Source organism: Carassius carassius, chromosome 37 (genome assembly GCF_963082965.1).
Source record: "Carassius carassius chromosome 37, fCarCar2.1, whole genome shotgun sequence".
NCBI lineage: Eukaryota > Metazoa > Chordata > Actinopteri > Cypriniformes > Cyprinidae > Carassius > Carassius carassius.
In genome coordinates, this window is record NC_081791.1 from 22,117,216 (window position 1) to 22,137,009 (window position 19,794).

The 19,794-nt window shown below is 33.8% G+C and overlaps 1 protein-coding gene across 3 annotated transcripts; it reads right to left on the minus strand.

Annotated features, from left to right (window-relative positions):
- Positions 1-303: 303 nt before the first annotated feature.
- tfcp2 (transcription factor CP2) lies at positions 304-16,690 on the minus strand. Of its 3 annotated transcripts, XM_059528197.1 has the most exons (18): positions 16,545-16,690; positions 16,327-16,459; positions 15,789-16,005; positions 14,859-15,010; positions 12,961-13,037; positions 12,638-12,743; positions 12,369-12,475; positions 11,864-12,016; positions 11,598-11,708; positions 11,095-11,183; positions 10,887-10,935; positions 8,082-8,123; positions 7,739-7,832; positions 7,389-7,479; positions 6,582-6,688; positions 4,728-4,870; positions 1,721-1,772; positions 304-1,612 (listed from the first exon to the last, which is right to left on the minus strand). In XM_059528197.1, the coding sequence occupies exons 3-18, from the start codon at positions 15,908-15,910 to the stop codon at positions 1,575-1,577; spliced, it is 1,533 nt and encodes a 510-aa protein (XP_059384180.1). In that variant the 5' UTR covers positions 15,911-16,005; positions 16,327-16,459; positions 16,545-16,690; the 3' UTR covers positions 304-1,574. The 3 variants fall into 3 exon arrangements, with proteins under 3 accessions (XP_059384180.1, XP_059384179.1, XP_059384182.1); XM_059528196.1 differs by having other exon boundaries at positions 16,327-16,620; XM_059528199.1 differs by lacking the exon at positions 8,082-8,123 and having other exon boundaries at positions 16,327-16,621.
- Between the last annotated feature and the right edge of the window lie 3,104 nt (positions 16,691-19,794).

Sequence of the window (19,794 nt, forward strand, 5' to 3'; positions counted from 1 at the left end):
ATATATAGGCGGGTAAATTTCACAAAAGGACACGCTGGGGTCACACAGTTATTCATTATTATTTTGCCATAATAATAATAATGAAAAATACTGATGGTCTTGAAAATGTTTTTAATTTCCTTTATGCAAAATATATTTCTATATTGATGGAGGTCAAATGTTAACCATTTTTTTTGTGAAATTCAAAATTCCTTGTGAAGCATTTTCACCTCATAAATTCTAAGTCATTTTAAGTTCTTACAATGGTTGTAGACAGAGTTGTGTGAGGAAGAAAGTTAATATAACATAAAACAAAACAGCTAATTTCAAGGTAAGTCATTTTAATCATTGCAATGACATGGTAAAGGGTCACAACAGACAATACCTCACGTCTTTACCATCTTGGTCTAGTTTGCGTCTAGCACTTAACACGGCTACCAGTTCTCACGCAGTGCAAGGTTTCTCTCCTTTACCCGACCTGAAAGATTAGTACATCAGTGGTCATATCCAAAAGGAAACAAAAAGAAAGTAAAACATGATCTCTCTTTTATACCATAAAATAGTGGTCTTGCAAATCTGAATTGCAAAAACATTTGAAAAAAATATTTTAGTATATGCAACGATGAAAAAACTAAAAGAGGGAGCGGTTTAAGCACAATATAAAAAAAATTAAAAAGACGCACGTATATAATGCCCACTGCTGCCATTCATCTCCCACCTGTAAATAACGTGCATTTGCAGCAAAACTTGAAAAATCGCCAGGAATCAAAGCTACAGAACCTAATATCATGCCCAACAGTCAGTCGCGTCCACAAGGCTTAAGAAATCAACAATTAACTCATACAAAATATAAATGATTCGCGCAGCAATGCGTTAGTCACACTGCTCGCCCTCCATGAACCTGCCATAAAAACTGAACTTGATAATAGTGGCAGTATAGAGCAAATTTAATTGATTCTGTCCCTCACAACATCTGCTAAAATTGAGTGGGACAACATAAGAACGGGACTGTCTACTTGTTCCTCACAGGTGAGAGAACTGTCGATAACGTTCATCATAAACACAGGCAATTTCATAAGTGTCCTGGAAATCTCTGGGCCTACCATGGATCTCTGTGACATAACCTTCTACTTATGTTGTTTATGAAGCATGTGTTCATTGAGGCATGTGGACTGCACTTCACATGGGATTATAGCACATGCAGCTAAAATACTCAGGGGGTGACATCCAGGTAGACAACTCTAAATAATACTGTATTCAACGGCAGCCAATTTTCTGTTTGAGCCACTAAGGCCGTACATAGCACATTATGAACTTTTTTCTGGTAAAGCAAATTGACGCAAAGAAAGTTAGTAAAATAGAAATTCTGCGATTTGTTTTGGGAGTGAAATGGAAATTGGAGGAAAAAGGCAGCACAAGCTCCATGGATAAAACAGCAGAGGTTTCAAAACGGGTCAGGTGCCTTTTTTCCTTTCCATTATTATTCCAAGCCAAACGATCTTCGGTGAGGTCCAGGAAGTGTGCAGGGAAGGGGCTGTGGGTTGAATCTTAAGGAAAACATAAGGGGCCTGTTCACTCCCCCTCATCCTTTGTTTTCACTTCAAAATGATGTGATAGCCATCGTTTGTTTCAGCTGCAAATTCAATCGAAAGAGTAACAGTTATAAAACACAGGTTACCTAGAAACAAAGACATGTGGGTTCAACTTGTCAATACTTTGAAAAAAACCGGCTTGCTCATACCTTTCATTGTGTCCAGGACAAAACACATCTCATCTTGAAAGTTCTGAATCATCTGTTCGAATGAGAACATAAAGATTAAGAGATATTACTTAAAGTTGTGATAAAACAGAAGTAGCATCAGATCTTTTCTTCTGTTTCAAGACCTACATTTGATTATTGAATGAGAAAAAAACTTGTTTCTGTTCATCGGCTGTTGATTGGATTTTGACGTAGATTTTGAACTAAAAAAGTAATGTTGTGCGAAGTATGGCATTCATCACCAGACAAAAGTCTTGCTTTCATTTCCTTATACACATTCCTGGTCTTAATTCACAATGAATGTGAAAATACTATATACAGAATATCATTTCTATTAATTCTCCACTGAGTAGAGAATGCATGTCTGCCTATTATAAAATCAAAATCAACTATAGATCACAATCTGAGGTTATTACAAGCAATCGATGATGTGGGTTTTAAGCAAAAACTTTAATAATCACCTATTATAATCACACACTTATTTTCCAACCCTATTATACAAACATCATGCTCAATTCTGGTATGTAATGCCCATTTTATAAATCCAGTCAATACTTAAACAGCATTATATTTCATTTTTGAGAGGAATGAAAATGATCCTGTTAGGGACATAAGTATCAATGTACAACATACGATTGTTCAGCTGATGAAAAATCTTTCTTAAAAATACATTTTAGTAGGCAAAAACTATAAAACAGTTTTGGAAACTGGGATTTGTCAAAAAATGTGTGATCTAGGACCTTTTATAGAGTGCCTACGATTGTAAAGACTGTAAATCTATCCCTCAAAGCCTTGTTTTCATCCATTATAAATTCAATATGCTGTCTAGCCTAAGTTCTATTACTGATGGATAAAATCAAGTGCTGTCTCTTATTTTCCACACTTGAGCTTTTGGTACCAAACTCAGTGCATTTGGTTTTGCAAACTTGGTTTTGTGGACTCCAGTATGGTGTACAATTGGTATGAAAGCAATCTGCTCTGATTTGTGAAAATGAACTGCTATCAATGGTGGATTGATGACAAGCGATGTATGTATTGCAAGCACAGCAGCAAATTCTGCAAGCTCTGCAGAAATGGCCTTCGGTAAGTAGCTTGCATTTCTTGCAATGCATCTTCAGATCAAACAAAGCAAAACAAAGTGTGAAAATAGCTGTAAGCTTGCCCTCTATTAAGTAGCAATAGGGTTAAAGTTGCACTGGAAAATGGAGGGTCACAATCCTGGGATAACTATCATGCCTCATCGTTGTTGTGTCCCTGAATAAACTACTGCCTTCTAGGGACAGAGACCTAAGGGACAACTTTAACATGGATTTGTTAGAGGATGAATTTCAAAGTTCAAGTAAGCAAATTTCAACAGTAAAGTGATCTTTGCCACACTTTTAAAGTGAAGGGAATGTTCTTATAGTGAGCACAGGTTAGCGCAAAGAAATGCAAGTTAAGTGACTATACCAGGGGTTCCTAAACTTTTTTTGTCCACCGAACTGCTTGTACGTAAAACATTTACTTGAATAAACCCCGAAGATTAAAGGTACTGTATGTACATTTTTGACTACTAAACCATACCATAATAAGTTTGCAGATATTTAAGAAGTTAAGTTAACATACTTGTTTATCTGAAAAACAATGCTCAAGTCAGTTATTCTCCTTTGAAAATTTGGTTCCTGGCCGGAATGTCTTTGTTTTGGTTTGTGAAACCCGTTCACTGCCAGTTTACCCAATTGTATTTCAACATTCTGGGTTGCCAGTTGCAGGAAAACAGCGCATTTCATTTCATTCATCATCAAGTGCGCTCGTTCCTGTTGATGTCATCAATCTGGGTACCCGCGTGTACATCAAGTCTGAGGAGGGGGTGCTGGGTGAAAAAAACCCTCTCCATATTTTGAATTTGGACTGCAATACCTAGTTCAACCACTCGGCGTCAATCCTACATACAGCACCTTCAAGTAAATATTTCAAATATTTAACAACATTATTAACAGTTCTCTCTTGGCAAATAGTCAAATGACAAGAAGGCAAACAGATTAAATATTAAATAGAAACTTTTTTCAGTAAATGCTTTATTTTGGTTGTTTTTATTTAAAACTTATTCATAAATAGGGCTGCAAAACTTGGCCAAAAAACTACATTGCAATTAATTTATCATGTATGGTGATTTTAACAGTTTACATACGAAAATATCTCTGCTACTGCTGAAACCAACTACGACCTCTTTTCATGATCTTTCTTATTACTATTATTAGTTTGAACCCTAATATTAAAGACACCAATCTATTACTGTTATAAATTACAGTTGTACTGTAACAAAAAAAAAATATATATTTGATAATTAAAATTTTTAAAAAGTTACCAATATTAATATCTTATGGGATGGATCACCAAAAGAAAATTACTCATCCTCAAATTGTTCCAAACCTGAATGACTTCCAACAGTTGTTGGTCCCCACTGACTTCCAAGGTATTTTTTTCCTATACTATGGAAGTCATCAACTGTTTAGTTAGCCACATTCTTCTTTTATGTTCAACAGAAAATGGAACTCAAACAGGTTTGGAATAACTTTAGGATGAGTAAATGACAACATTTTATTAATGAGTGAACTATCTCTTACCACTTACCTTTCAAACATTCAAACTCTTGAAGCTTTTAACATTTCATATCGTAAAATGTTTATTTTGGGCGATACTGGTGGAAAATGTTGTAAATTATGCAAATGTGTAAAAAGAGAACCAAAAGCACACTGTGTTTCCAGAACTTGCAACAAGGTGCACACAGCGCAAAAGACTATGCTTATTTATTTAAATTGTAGTCTTTGATTTGATAATTGTTCCAAGCTATATTGTTATTTCTATTTTATTTCCATTACTTGTATAGCCTCATTTTTTATTTTAATTTTACATTCCATTCAATCATTGGCTTCTCATCAGAGATGACCCCATTTGGGAAACTCTGGCCTAAGCACTGAAGAAAAAGAAAGCCTGTGGAAGCCCTCACCTCATCACTGACTAACACATGGATACCAGTGGGTCCCTGCTTGAAGATCTGACTGATCTGCCGTGGAGAGATGCTGAAGAGCTGAGCCAACTTTTCAGTCAGTTCCACAGCTGTTAACTCCTCCAGATAGATAGCATGATACACTAAGATGGGGGTAAAGAAACAGGAGACCTTAACCAACAAACCACTGCAGAAAAAAAGGGAAAGCCATTGAAATAATAACAGGATAGAAGGGTGACAAATCTGAAAATTGAACAAAACATCTTGACATGAAATCAATACAGACGTGATATTTATTTTACCTGATTATTTGACCCCATTCACCACATGTCCTAGAGGTCTTATTGTAAGTGCACATTATTTTAAAGAAAATAAAACATTACTGCCTCTTTTCTATTAAGCTTTTCTATTTTGCTGATATAACCAGGCCGTGCAGGTAAAGAAAAAAATGATTCCCTAATAATATCGCCACCTTACACCTGTTTCGAGCGCGAACGGCGCCTGACCAGCATGTGAGCGTAACTGCAGATGTACCAGTGTATACACACTAGAAGCGTTTGTACAGCGTCATCGCAGCGGCTCCAAAGCTATAAATTTCTTTGAAAAGACAGTTATAAATTTGTTTTTAGAGGTTGGTCAAGTTATAAACTTGAATGTTTTGAAGTCTTGAAAGTTATAACACGGGAATTTGCGTGAGGGGAAAATCGCTCCTATCATGTCATTTCAGTCATACTCAAATATAAGAATGTGCTGTTTATACTGTTTTTTTTTTTTTTTTTAAATGTAATAATACATATGTTAACCATAGGCTCTTACCCAGATGTGTTATTAACCAAGTTCAGTGTGTGTCCATAATATTCATGTGCATTTCTTATAAGCTGTCAATATTCTTTAGGCTATGTAAATTACTTGATTAAGCTCCGTTTTTGTAGAATTAGAATTATTACTTGGATTTTAACTACTCGTTAAGCCAAGTAAGAATCTCAAAATTTATTTATGTAGAGCTGAAAAAAAGGCTTTATGCATTTCTAGCCAATCGTAATTTAAATCTTAATATTTTTCTTAGAAGCTCTCAATATGATTTATACGATTGTTTTTAAGTCATTATTTGTTCATAGAGATTCGTTTAAAAAATGAAAAGGTTTGTTCTAACCGAGGTGAAAACGCTGAGCGTTCATAATATCTTTATAAGGTGCATTTATTGTGTCTGTAGCTCAGTTTCTGTAACTGTGGAATGGAAAATAAATAAAAGGCGTAAGTTTGTCAAGTCAATCATAAGTGAACACGTGTGCAATATTTACAGAAGCGATCAATAATGTATGAAAAAGAAATTCTTATGTATATTCTCCATTGTAAATTTAAGATCCTGAGCAAGATGAATTGTTCGTTGTGAGTTTGATAAAATATTTTTAGTTATAATTAGCTTATATGGCAATTAAACAAGTTAAAATGGGTAAATCTTTAATACATATTTTTGATTCTTCGTTTTCTTCCCTGACATACTTCGTGTTAAAACACACCAAACATGCTTATTCAGTGCATTATTAGCATGTTTTGTGAGAAATCATGTTTCTTTTGTCCATCAAAAGTGTGTTGTAACTTTAATTGACCATCAGTCGTGCAACAAAAATTGACTTCACTGCTGCTCATGCGATGCTCCTGCTTGACGCTCACGTGCTTCTCCTGCTGCCGGTGTGAATGCACTCATTGCTTAACATGCACGGTGAAAAAAATACACGCTGCTCACGTGCAGTTCGCGCTTGCAGTGTGAAACCGGTGTAAAACTTTATTCCTACAAACACTGAGCACAAATGTAATCACGTTTGATCTTAATATACTTCATGTCTAACTCACCAAAGAAGGTGTTGCTAGACCCGTCTCCGTTCTCATGCTTCTGGTGCTGTTCACGAGCCTGTTGGGACTCTTGGCACACATAGATGGTGAGCCTTGGACGGACCACCCTATACAGGAACATGCACAGTATGTGTAAACATCAACAGCCAAGAAAAAAGCTAAATATGGAAACTGAACAAAAGGATATTTATAAAAGCAAAAATGTGATGAATCACGGTTTCCAGAAAACAAAGCAATAAGACTTGCCGCAATGGCTGCTGAAAATTCAGCTTTAATATCTCAGAGATAAATTACATTTTAAAGTGTATTACAACAGAAAGCAGTTATTTTAAATTGTAATAATATTTAACAATATTACAATTTTTAGTAAATTTTTTATCTACTGAATGCAGCCTTAGTAAGCATAAGAGACGTGTCTGTGTTACATAAATAATTTAGTGTTATTCTAGTATCATTGTGACACTTTTTTTTTCAATTTTGAACTAATTTGTATTTTTTATATTTTTGATTTTGAAATTAATTTGAGTAAAATTTTGGTGTTTTGTCTTCTTTTAAGTTTTTCTTTTTAAACATCTATAGGTTTTTTTTTTTTCAGACTTTGTCGCAGCCTAGAATTAAACGGCTGGTTTTGTCTGGCCAGAGGAGAACATCACACTGTTTCCCTGTTTAATAAAGTAAAGCTGCTTTGACACAATCTGCATTGTAAAAAGCACAACATAAAGAATGGGGACTTGACTATTTAAAGTAACAAATGTGTTTATAGTTTTAATTTTAGTTAACTAAAATATCACTGCAGCGGACTCTTACCGTCCTTTGAGTGCATTAAATAGCCGAATACCATCAGCGGGTCCACAGATCTGGATGACATCCTCTCGGGTCAGTTTTAACAGATCAGCCCCTGAGAAACATCAAAGGACCGTTAACACACTCACACTAGAATTTGTTTTTCATACTATTCTGAAAGGTAATATGAAATCAAGAGGTGCATTCAATTTTTTCTAAAAACACCATGAAGAGAGAATGAGATTGGAGAGCATGGCATGTGTCATCTGAATGAGAGTGATGTAAGGAATGGTGGGGCACTGTATGGTTGCTGAGTGAGCAGAAGCCTGTATGAAATGTGATGCACACTTATGTAAGCCTGATCGTCCCTTTACCCGAGAAGTTTGTGAAGAGACGGCAGAATGGTGAAAAACGGTTTCTATGGAGCCACTGCTGTGCTTCCTGTGGCGTTGCCGTTGGCAACAGATTCTGTTTGTTCGGGGGCAAAGAGAAAGGACAAAATAGGCCTTAGCACACTGACCATAAACTGATCATAATAAGTCTGTTTTTCCATTGTACAGTCCCTGTACTGAAGTCAGACACTCCCCCTTAAACTGTCCAGCCTGAGTTGAACCGAGTTCATAAACAGATTTAATACAACCTTTGCACACCAACCAAGTGTTACCTTTGGCAAATAAACATTTCAACATATTCAAATTAGCAAATAAATTCATGTACCTGATTGCTTTCACTGTCTCTTGTAAGTAGGTGGCACGACAACTGTAAGGCAGAACGTCTCTCAGTTTTAAAATCTCAGATTTGTCTCGAGTGTTATTATCTTGTTATGAGGAAGCATGTGGTGACTAACGGGGCTTATACGTTACAAACGGAAAAGCAAACAAACAATGGGCTAAAACCTCACATAACATCAGCATATAAACTAATGTAAAAATAAAGGTTTGGATTCATTTTAAAAGGCTATCAGTTTATCAACATTCAATCACAAAAGCATGAGGAAATCAAAATAGATTTGTTCCAGGAAAAGGTGCCAAACTGAATGATTATTGTAGATCAGCCTGTAAAAGCTGATTTAAGGCTGTTCACATTTAATTTGGTTCCTGTATCCACACACTACTGTTCAAAAGTGTGGGGTAAGAAAGCTTTTAAAAAAAAGTTAAAAAACAAACAAAACTAAAATCTCACCAAGGCTTCATTTATACATTTAAAATACAGTACAAGCAGTAATTATATTTCACAATATTCCTATTTAAAATATCTGTTTTCTATATTATTATAATTAAAATATATTTATTACCGTGATGGCAAAGCTGATTTTTTAGTAGAAATTACTCATCTTCAGTGTCACTGATATTTTTTTTGTATTCTTTGAACAATAGAAAAGCATTTGTTTGAAATAAAAATCGTTTGTAACATTACAAATTTTGTTCCAGTCACTTTTTAAGATTAATTAAAGGCATCTTTGCTGAATGAATGTACCGATTTCCTTCAGGAAAAAAAAAAAAAAACGTAGCCCAAACTTTTGAACAGAAGTAAATGTGTTATTTTTTTTAATTATGTAAGGGCTGAGCAGTATGATAATATAACAGTAGAAATGTGTCCAACTGTAGATCATGTTATGTCGTAGTATTTCTGTGGCACGCTTAATTTTTAAAAAATAAAATTACATTCAGTACTTAGCATTACAAATGATTTAATTTACCAATTTTACACTTATACATTTTATGTATGTATGTATATATATATATATATATATACACAGTACAGACCAAAAGTTTGGAAACATTACTATTTTTAATGTTTTTGAAAGAAGTTTCTTCTGCTCATCAAGCCTGCATTTATTTGATCAAAAATACAGAAAAAAAAAATTAATATTGTGATATATTATTACAATTTAAAATAATTGTTTTTAAATTTATTATGGTTTAAATTATCATTTATTTCTGTGATGCAAAGCTGAATTTTTAAGATCATTATCACATGATCCTTTAGAAATCATTCTAATATGATGATTCATTATCAAAGTTGGAAACAGTTCTGCTGCTTAATATTTTTTCAGAACATATGATACTTTTTTAGGATACTTTGATGAATTAAAAGTAAAAAAAAAAAAAAAGAAGCTATGTTTTTAAAATATAAATATTTTATAATAACAATATACACTACTGGTCAGTAATTGGGGGTCAGTAATTTTTTTTCTTTCTTTCTTTTTTTTTTTTTAAATAAAATCAATACTTTTATTCAGCAAGGATGTGTTAAATTGATAAAAAGTGATAGTAAAGAAAATATATTATCAGAATATATATTATTAGAATTTTTTTTATTTTGAATAAATGCAGTTCTTTTTAACCTTTTATTCATCAAATATATTAGACAGCAGAACTGTTTCCAACACTCATAATAAATCAGAATATTAGAATGATTTCTAAATGATCATGTGATAGACTGGATGTTACATGTGACACTGAAGGCTGGAGTAATGATGCTGAAAATTCAGCTTTGCATCACAGGAATAAATTATTTTTTTAAAGCATATTCAAATAGAAAACTATTATTTTAAGTTTTAATAATATTTCACAATATTACTGTTTTTTCAGTATTTTTGATCAAATAAATGCAGGCTTGATGAGCAGAAGAAACTTCTTTCAAAAACATTAAAAATATAAATGTTTCCAAACTTTTGGTCTGTACTGTATATATATATATATATATATATATATATATAAACCTTACATCAAAATTAAATTAATTATATTACATAAATATAAAACAATCATTTTTGGGTTGAATTTCCAGAAAAAATAACTAACTAATACTTAGGTCATACTGCCCACCCACATCCCTATGCTATATTATAAACTATTAGTTCTAACAAAACAACAAAAAAAAGCTACAAAAGGCAACATACACTCTGAAATGTGCTAATGAACATGCAAAAGCAACAAAACACTAACTTTATAATAGCAGCTTCAACAATATGAATGGAAACAAAGGGTCTTTGATGTAAGATTGGAGTTCTCCTAACATTAAAAATGTACATGGAAGCATAGAGCATGCCTTCACACACACACACACACACACACACACACACACACACACACACACACACACACACACACACACACACACACACACACACACACACACACTATACTGAATGGTATAGCTATTGACCAACACAGCTCAACTACTTAACTAGTTAAGTGGATATTAAGATCAGTTATGAACTAAATCCCACACAAATGCAAATGGTACACAGATACATTTGCTTGTACAAACATAAAACATTGTTCAAATGAGAAAATGTAGAATGCATAAATGAGAACACACAAGAGAAAACTGGAATGAATCTAACCAAGACCATGTCTCAGTTTGTAGTAGTTTGCCTTTCATATCTCATGTGTATATATGTATGTATGTGGACAGAGTGATGCTGATCCTAGAATGTGACTACAAACATTTAATGAATGTTACTGAGAGCAGTGAATCTCAAATATGAGAGAAGATGAACACAGACACACTCACATCTGCTAACTGTGCCACAGGCTCCGGCTGGTGAGTGGGTGAACCATTTCTGCAAGGCAAAACCATAAGCCATTAGATGAAAGTAAATGTGATTCCAAAGAAGACAAATGACTGCATAGTTTTTAATCGAAAATGCTATTTTCCTATTCAATATTCTATTTAGCTTTAGCAATATAAAGCTCAGACAATGCTGATGAATGTTTCCTACCCTTCATTCACAGGAAAGCTGTTGTGGGTGCTGTTGAAACCTGGTGATGGGGAATTGTTGACGTATGTAATCTCAGGCCACGGAGAGCACTGGATAAATACAAAACAACAGATATCACAATCAAAATCAAATGGGAGGGAAAAAAAAGGTTTTTATTATAAATATACTAATATAATAATTGTAAATAAAAATCCTAAAAATATCAATAATACATTAAATTATCTAACTAATAACAGAGACTAATTAAATATGAATTACTAAAACCCATGTTTTCCAGGCAATAAAGAGAACTGAATAAATACACAATACACCAAATAATAATTCACATATTAAAAAGCTATTTAAAAAAATACAAATATTAAAATAATGCTATAAATACATTTTTTTTTTAAGTATAATTGTTTTAAATATTATAAAAATATTAAATTAAAAACGTTAATATTAGAATGAAACCAAAATCTATTCATGACAAACTCATGTTTTCCAAGGAAGCAGATACACACCTCAGTGAGAATGGTGGTTTCATATGAAGGCTGGTATTTTTCCTTTTCCTGCGGTGCTCGTTTCTCCATTTTTTCTCTGTCTGTTTTCTGCTTTCTGTCCGCACCTTTAGGCTGAACATAAAACAAACCTTGTACTAGAATCTCATTTTCTAAGAAGATCTGGTTTCGGTTGCAAGATTACACAAAAATGATGCTGCACAAATGAACAGTACTTGCATTGAAACTTGCATTATCACATTGTAAATGTTTATCAGAGGCCTGCCCACCTTAAAAACTTTAATTTGGCAGCTGGCGGAGTGCAGATGCTCAGTGTACTCCCCGGCCTCATTCTCCTTGAAAGTGTCAATTTGAATACGAAACGGCACTCCCTTCTCTCCTCCATGCTTACGCATGGTGAACTCTGTGCTTATACAATGGACCTAAACGAAAAAGGCAATAATAAGAATCAGTGATGATGATATTTAAAATAAATAAAAACTTAGAAAACTGTATGTGTTGACAAAAACAGTTGACATATTCCTCAAAATATCTTCTTTGGTGTTCCACAAAAAGAACGTCAGTCATACGGTTTTGTAATTTTTGGATGAACTATCCCTTTAACACAGTCAAAATCCTTCCTAATGACATTGACAAAATACATCGAGTGTGTATGAGTGGATAAATTAAAGACACACAAACACAAACGTGAAACCTCGTGTTGGGATTTTTAAGGCTCCACTCACAGTGTATAGGAAAGCTGTTCTTGAGGTCAGCAAAAGCAGTCTATGATACCTGAATAAACACAGAGGTCCTTTTCGAGGGGTCCCAGAGGAACTCCACAGTATTGAGCTGTGTAGGGTTTGCCCTGGGATCAACCACCCCCACCGACATCGGGATATCTGAGGATTTCAGTTGTAAGCATGTTATTAAAGTCTAATTCCTGCAGTTCCACAACACTGACAAATTGGCAGCAAACGTATCTTTAAGTGCTAATTATTCACAGTCATCTTATTATACTACTGATTTTACACTTTGTGTTAGCAGAGGGTCACAATATTTACCTAAATCAAGGATTCTGTCTCCCGGTCTGTTCCAGCGCCAGCCCTCCAGCTGCTGGTGTTCAGTGTACTGAAGGCGGCGATCATGAAACACGACGCGGATGATGCTCTGTAGGAAGTAACCACAAGAAAAACAGTGGTAGAGATAAGTCACAAGAAGCACATATGATTCAGCAAGCTCTCTTTAGATATAAAACAGCAAGATTAAGCAGAACACTTAAAGGATTCTCAACAGCTAAAGTGATTCAGCCTTGATGCGAGCATAATCCTGTATGTGGGAAGCATGAATTATGGGGGATTAGAAAGAACAGCCGGCAAATCCTCACCTTCACCATTTTCCCATTGATCTCAGGAAGTTCCCCCATTTTCCGATTGTCCAGCATTCGAATCTCATAAGACTGTCCTGCAGCCGATGGGGGAAAAATTCAGCAATACTAGTAAAATATTTATTCCATACATTGAAAGTAAACGTGAACAGACGTTGTTAAGATATATATGCATGTTTTATGCTCAACAAGGCTGCATTTATTTGATCAAAAATACAGAAAAAAAACAATCTTGCAAAATGATATTACAATATAAAATAATGATTTCTATTTTAATATCCTTTAAAATATAACTTATTTCTATGATGCAAAGCTGAATTTCTACCAGCCATTACTCCAGTATAAAGTGTCACATGATCCTTAAGAAATCATTCTAATAGGCTGATGTATTATTAAAATTATTAATGTTGGCAACAGTTGTCCTGCCAAATATTTTTTTGGAAACTGGATTCTTTGATGAATAAAAAGTTCAAAAGAACAGTATTTATTCAAAATATAAATCTTTTCTAACAATATAAATCTTTGCTATCACTTATTAACAATTTAAAGCATCCTTGCTGAATAAAAGTTTTTACTTCTTTCAAAAAGAGAAAGAATAAAAATTTTACTGACCCGAAACTTTTGAACTGTAGTGTATATTGTTAGCAAAGATTTCTATTTTAAATAAGTCTTTTTAACTATTTATTCATCAAAGAATTTATATATAAAAAATAAATAAATAAAGTATCACGTTTAAAAATAAATATTAAGCAGCACAAGAGTTTCCAGCACTGATAATAAATCAGCATATTAGAATAATTTCTGACAGAAAATGTGACACTGAAAACTGGAGTAATGATGCTGAAAATTCAGCTTTACATCACAGGAATAAATTAGATTTTAATGTATATTAAAACAGAAAAATTTTTTACATTGTAATAATATATCACAATATTATGTTTTTTCCCTGTATTTTAGATCAAATAAATGCAGCCTTGATGAGCATAAGAAACTCCTTAAAAAAACATAAAAATCGTTCTGATCCCAAACTTTTGAATGGTAGTGTATATATAAGTACACAACTGTTCAAAAGTTTGGGGTCAGCAAAATTTTTATTGGAAAAATGTATCTTATGCTAACCAAGGCAGCGATTTTTCAACAGATATATGGTAAATACAGCAATATTGTAAAATATTATGAATATATGTTTTCAATTTTAATATATTTGAAAGTGCAATTTATTCCTGTCATCACAAAACTAAATTTTTAGCATCATTACTCGAGTAGCAAGATACTTTAGAAATCATTCTGATATGCTGATTTGCGGCTTAAGAAATATTTCCTGTAATCATTGTTTTCCTGTAATCACAACATTTTTGTGGAAACCTTTAATACATTTTTCAGGATTATTTTATAAATTTACTTAGTCTTTTGGAACCATATAAATGTCTTCGCTGTCAGTTTTGGTCAATTTAATATGCATCCTTGCTGAACAAAATTATTTCTTTGTAATAAATAAATGAATGATTTAATTAATGCACTGACCTTTTTCTAAATCTTCAGAAGCACAAACCTTTTTACTTAATTTGTTCATTTTAATAAACTATTAACATGAATGTTTGTTTGTGTATAACACTGTAAAAAAAAAACATTTTCAAAGTTATAAATAAAACAAAGATTATCGGAGCACGATTTACAAGAAAATACTAATTCAGTTTTTTATAATTTTAAAATTTCATGTTTAATTCAATGTGCAACTTGCTATGTCTTTGTAATTGTTTGAGAAATTTTCAACCAATTTCTGTGGGGAAAAAACGGTTTCTATACCATTTGTTTTCAGTGTAATAGATTTATATTGACATCTAACATAAAAGCTAAGGAAAGTTCAGATGTTCCTCAGCCAGTGTTGCAGATCAGACCTTGATTGAGGTAGGTGAGCGTCTCATCATGTAGTTTGACAGCAGGAGAGGTGGCGGCACACAGTACATACTGGAAGGGAAGAATCTTATTGTCACTTTCCGGAGGTAAATTAGACTCCTCCTGTTTAAAGATGGGGAGAGCTAGCACATCACTGCAACACAACAAGAGAAAGAAAAAAGAGAAAAATTATACATTTTACCATTTTTGGTTTACCATACAGCTACATTTCAAAAGCTCAAAAGGCACATTTCTAATGATACTCAAACATCTTTCAATAAATCATCACAGATGGCAAAGCAGGACTGGAACATGTGGTTTATAACACACAACTATTTTGTTACCCGGAGACCAACTAATGAGGCTAGACTCTGTCTATCAACATGGGAATGCATTTTACTTGAACCATTTAAAATCAAAAATCTATTTTTGTTTTATAAACTGTTTTATAAACTTGTCTTATAAACTATAAACTCATGTCATACAGAAATTAAATTTGTCAGTAAATCAAAACATGTATGAAACACTAAATATGGAATAAAAGACTCCATCGAAGTCTGCACACGATAAAACCTGCACAAACAGACCTATACTTTTCTAAATGGTTATTTTCTGCACAACAGTTATGTAAGAGAATACAAGACACAGAGTGTGCCTCTCTGGAAGATCAGGCACTAAATGTGCCAAAACACATTCATCATGACATTCTAAACAGCCCAGCAGAAGTTGTTGGCTTTGACATAGTAATAAGCATGTAAAACAGATTAAACAACACTTCTCAAAAATGAACCGAACATACAGTACTTTAAAGAGCTACAATTCAACAGAGGATGACATTTATCGAGCACCACTGGTCTCAAAACACACCAATAATCTGAAATGACCTAAACATCCCTAAACATAAAAGAGACTATGTTAGTACACAGACTGACCTCATGCTGTAAGCTCCAGCTCCAAGCTCTTGCCCGATCCCTGACAGACTGGCATCAAAGTCCTGGACCAGACCAGACTCGATCACCTCATCGGCCAGAGGGAGTTTCAGAGCCCAAGCCATGACTTTAGACGTCTAATTCAAGTGAACTTAGGAGCAAATGAATCACAGTCCAGACAGTCTCCCTTTAGGGTTTAGGGATGATCACAGAAACTTGTCTAAAAAAACAAAAGTGGGAAAAACATGGATTAGTTACATACAATGTTACATACCATGTTAATTGTGAACTGGGAAATATGTTTATAGTTTTCCAATTTAAGAAAGACCTTAAGTATTATTAAGTATTATTATTATGTTATATTACTTAAGTACCATACTATAAACAGCAAACTGCATCACAAATCCTCAAAATACAGAGCTACACATTACAAACACATTTATTATATTACATAAGTCAAATGGGTGCAAAAACTTGACAGAATTCGTTTAAAATAAAGCGTTTGTTTTATCATAAACTGTATAATAAGAGTGTAAATTACCTCTGACAGCAGTCAGATAAAGAAAGCGGTAAAGCTCATCGTTTCACGCCATTTTTCCAGCCATCGTCCTTCTTTTGGATTGGCAAGACAACTTCGTTTTGCTCGAAAGAAGATTAATTTCTTTCACCGGTCGCTGTGAAAAGTGACGACGCTGAGAAAAATTCGAAGAAAATGTATAGGATAAAGATTGGATGGATTTTGATTGAAAAAAGCCTTACGTATAATATTACATGTTTGTTTATCTCTTCTACTCCGTAGAAATTGCCGTAATATCCGTAGTAGCCTTCCTCACTAACGGCTGGCCTGGAACAGTGAGCGGCTCAGATGTACTAGCGGCCCCTATCGCCACGGAGGCACATTGCATTCCACTCCAGCACAACAAACAGCCAGAGATGGAACAGTGGCGCTGTATTTCTACGCATAACCCATAACTTTATAAACTTAACTTTCAAGAACTTTAAAAAACATAATTAATAATTTAAAAACAAATAATATAACACAATATATACACAATATAACTATATATATATATATATATATATATATATATATATATATATATATATATAACTATATATATATATATATATATATATATATATATATATATATATATATATATATACAACCCGAATTCCGGAAAAGTGGGGAAAACTAAAATACTTTCAAATCACATGAGCCAATATTTTATTCACAATAGAACATAGATAACATAGCAAATGTTTAAACTGATAAAGTTTACAATTTTATTCACAAAATGAGCTCATTTCAATTTTGATTTCTGCTACAGGTCTCAAAATAGTTGGGACGGGGCATGTTTACCATGGTGTAGCGTCTCCTTTTCTTTTCAAAACAGTTTGAAGACGTCTGGGCATTGAGGCTATGAGTTGCTGGAGTTTTGCTGTTGGAATTTGGTCCCATTCTTGCCTCATATAGATTTCCAGCTGCTGAAGAGTTTGTGGTCATCTTTGACGTATTTTTCGTTTAATGATGCGCCAAATGTTCTCTATAGGTGAAAGATCTGGACTGCAGGCAGGCCAGGTTAGCACCCGGACTCTTCTACGACGAAGCCATGCTGTTGTTATAGCTGCAGTATGTGGTTTTGCATTGTCCTGCTGAAATAAACAAGGCCTTCCCTGAAATAGACGTTGTTTGGAGGGAAGCATATGTTGCTCTAAAAACTTTATATACCTTTCAGCATTCACAGAGCCTTCCAAAACATGCAAGCTGCCCATACCGTATGCACTTATGCACCCCCATACCATCAGAGATGCTGGCTTTTGAACTGAACGCTGATAACATGCTGGAAGGTCTCCCTCCTCTTTAGCCCGGAGGACACAGCGTCCGTGATTTCCAAAAAGAATGTCATATTTGGACTCGTCTGACCATAAAACACTATTCCACTTTGAAATAGTCCATTTTAAATGAGCCTTGGCCCACAGGACACGACGGCGCTTCTGGACCATGTTCACATATGGCTTCCTTTTTGCATGATAGAGCTTTAGTTGGCATCTGCTGATGGCACGGCGGATTGTGTTTACCGACAGTGGTTTCTGAAAGTATTCCTGGGCCCATTTAGTAATGTCATTGACACAATCATGCCGATGAGTGATGCAGTGTCTGAGAGCCCGAAGACCACGGGCATCCAATAAAGGTCTCCGGCCTTGTCCCTTACGCACAGAGATTTCTCCAGTTTCTCTGAATCTTTTGATGATGTTATGCACTGTAGATGATGAGATTTGCAAAGCCTTTGCAATTTGACGTTGAGGAACATTGTTTTTAAAGTTTTCCACAATTTTTTTACGCAGTCTTTCACAGATTGGAGAGCCTCTGCCCATCTTTACTTCTGAGAGACTCTGCTTCTCTAAGACAAAGCTTTTATAGCTAATCATGTTACAGACCTGATATCAATTAACTTAATTAATCACTAGATGTTTTCCCAGCTGAATCTTTTCAAAACTGCTTGCTTTTTTAGCCATTTGTTGCCCCCGTGCCAACTTTTTTGAGACCTGTAGCAGGCATTAAATTTTAAATGAGCTAATTAAGTGGATAAAAGTGTAAAATTCCTCAGTATTGTGAATAAAATATTGGCTCATGTGATTTGAAATTCCTTTAGTTTTCATTTTATTAAAATTTAAAAAACGTCCCAACTTTTCCGGAATTCGGGTTGTATATATATATATATATATATATATATATATAGTTAATGGTTTGTGATGTTGGTAATGGTATTTGTAGTGGAAATCATGCAATTTTCTTGTATTATAATTTTATTTATTTTTTAGCGGTGAAGTGATAAAACAATAGATGCAGATTCAAAATAAAGATTTATTATTACACTTTATAGTCATTACTATATTTGGTCTGCTAGGACCCCTGTGTGAATTCCAGATGGACTTTGTACATTCACTAAAAATCACTAATCAAATTTACTACTCAAAAAAGTGCCCAAATGTTTTGCATCACTATAAATTCTGCTAAAATAGCACAGCTGTTAGCACAACAATAAAACTGTCACTTGACATTAGTCACTGCACTTTCAAATGGATAAACTAAAAAAATAAAACGACACTATTTAAAGACATCAAATGTATGATGATTTCAGGGAAGGCTATAAATGCAGTGATGGTAATTTGGTGAAATATATAGTTACCATGGCAATGGCAATTTTATTTCTTGCATTGTAACAATAGGTTTATCAGTGCTATTTTAAGACCACAGAAACCATGGAAAACCATGGATTGCTCCTCATTACCATCATGCTTTCTATGATATATGCTAGGAAAAATAATTTTGAACACATGTAGGAAAAAAAGAAAACATTTATCATGATTTGATTTTGAAAAACCCACATAGATTTTTTTGATAGTAGTATTATGGTGGTAAATGCCCTGCTACAGTGTCACAATAGTAAAACTAAAGACCCAAAACAAAAACCAAAGGCCTACAAAACATTCCTTGCAACATATTACCTTCAAGTTGTCAGAAAAGTCATTTAAAATTAACTTCATCCATATACTTTGATGTCTACAGGTTACTTATGTGTTGTGAGAATTAATTTGTTAACTTTCTTAGTAGCCCGAGTATAATGAATATAATCATGACCGGAAAGATGTCAAATGGTGCTTTCCAAGATTTTCAACTCAAATACAACAAATCTGTTTAGTGTTCATTTATTCAAATAACAAGTTAATACCAAACATTACAATTGATACAAAAGAAATATAGTTAATGGAGTACCATGCAATTGTTTATAATCTGTAAATGCATTTATGCCCCATTTTAAAAATCGACCAGCTCTGTGCAGATTAAACTGTTGAACAGATGCTGCTTTTTCATGTTTAGTCTATGTATACCATTAGTTAAAACACTATGCCTAATATCTTTCCTTCTTCACAACATTAAAATGTAAATGTATGGTATTGTACCAATCAAGATAATCCATAAGATAAATATTGAAAGTCCATA

Bases quoted from the DNA above. Each gene is read 5' to 3' on its own strand.
- tfcp2 (XM_059528197.1), bottom strand. From the start codon at position 15,910: ATGGCTTGGGCTCTGAAACTCCCTCTGGCCGATGAGGTGATCGAGTCT. The intron at 15,011-15,788 runs GTCAGTCTGTGT...GTTGTGTTGCAG, and splicing joins GCTGGAGCTTACAGCATGAG to TGATGTGCTAGCTCTCCCCA. The intron at 12,017-12,368 runs GTATCATAGACT...TTTTTCGTTTAG, and splicing joins GGACCTCTGTGTTTATTCAG to GTCCATTGTATAAGCACAGA.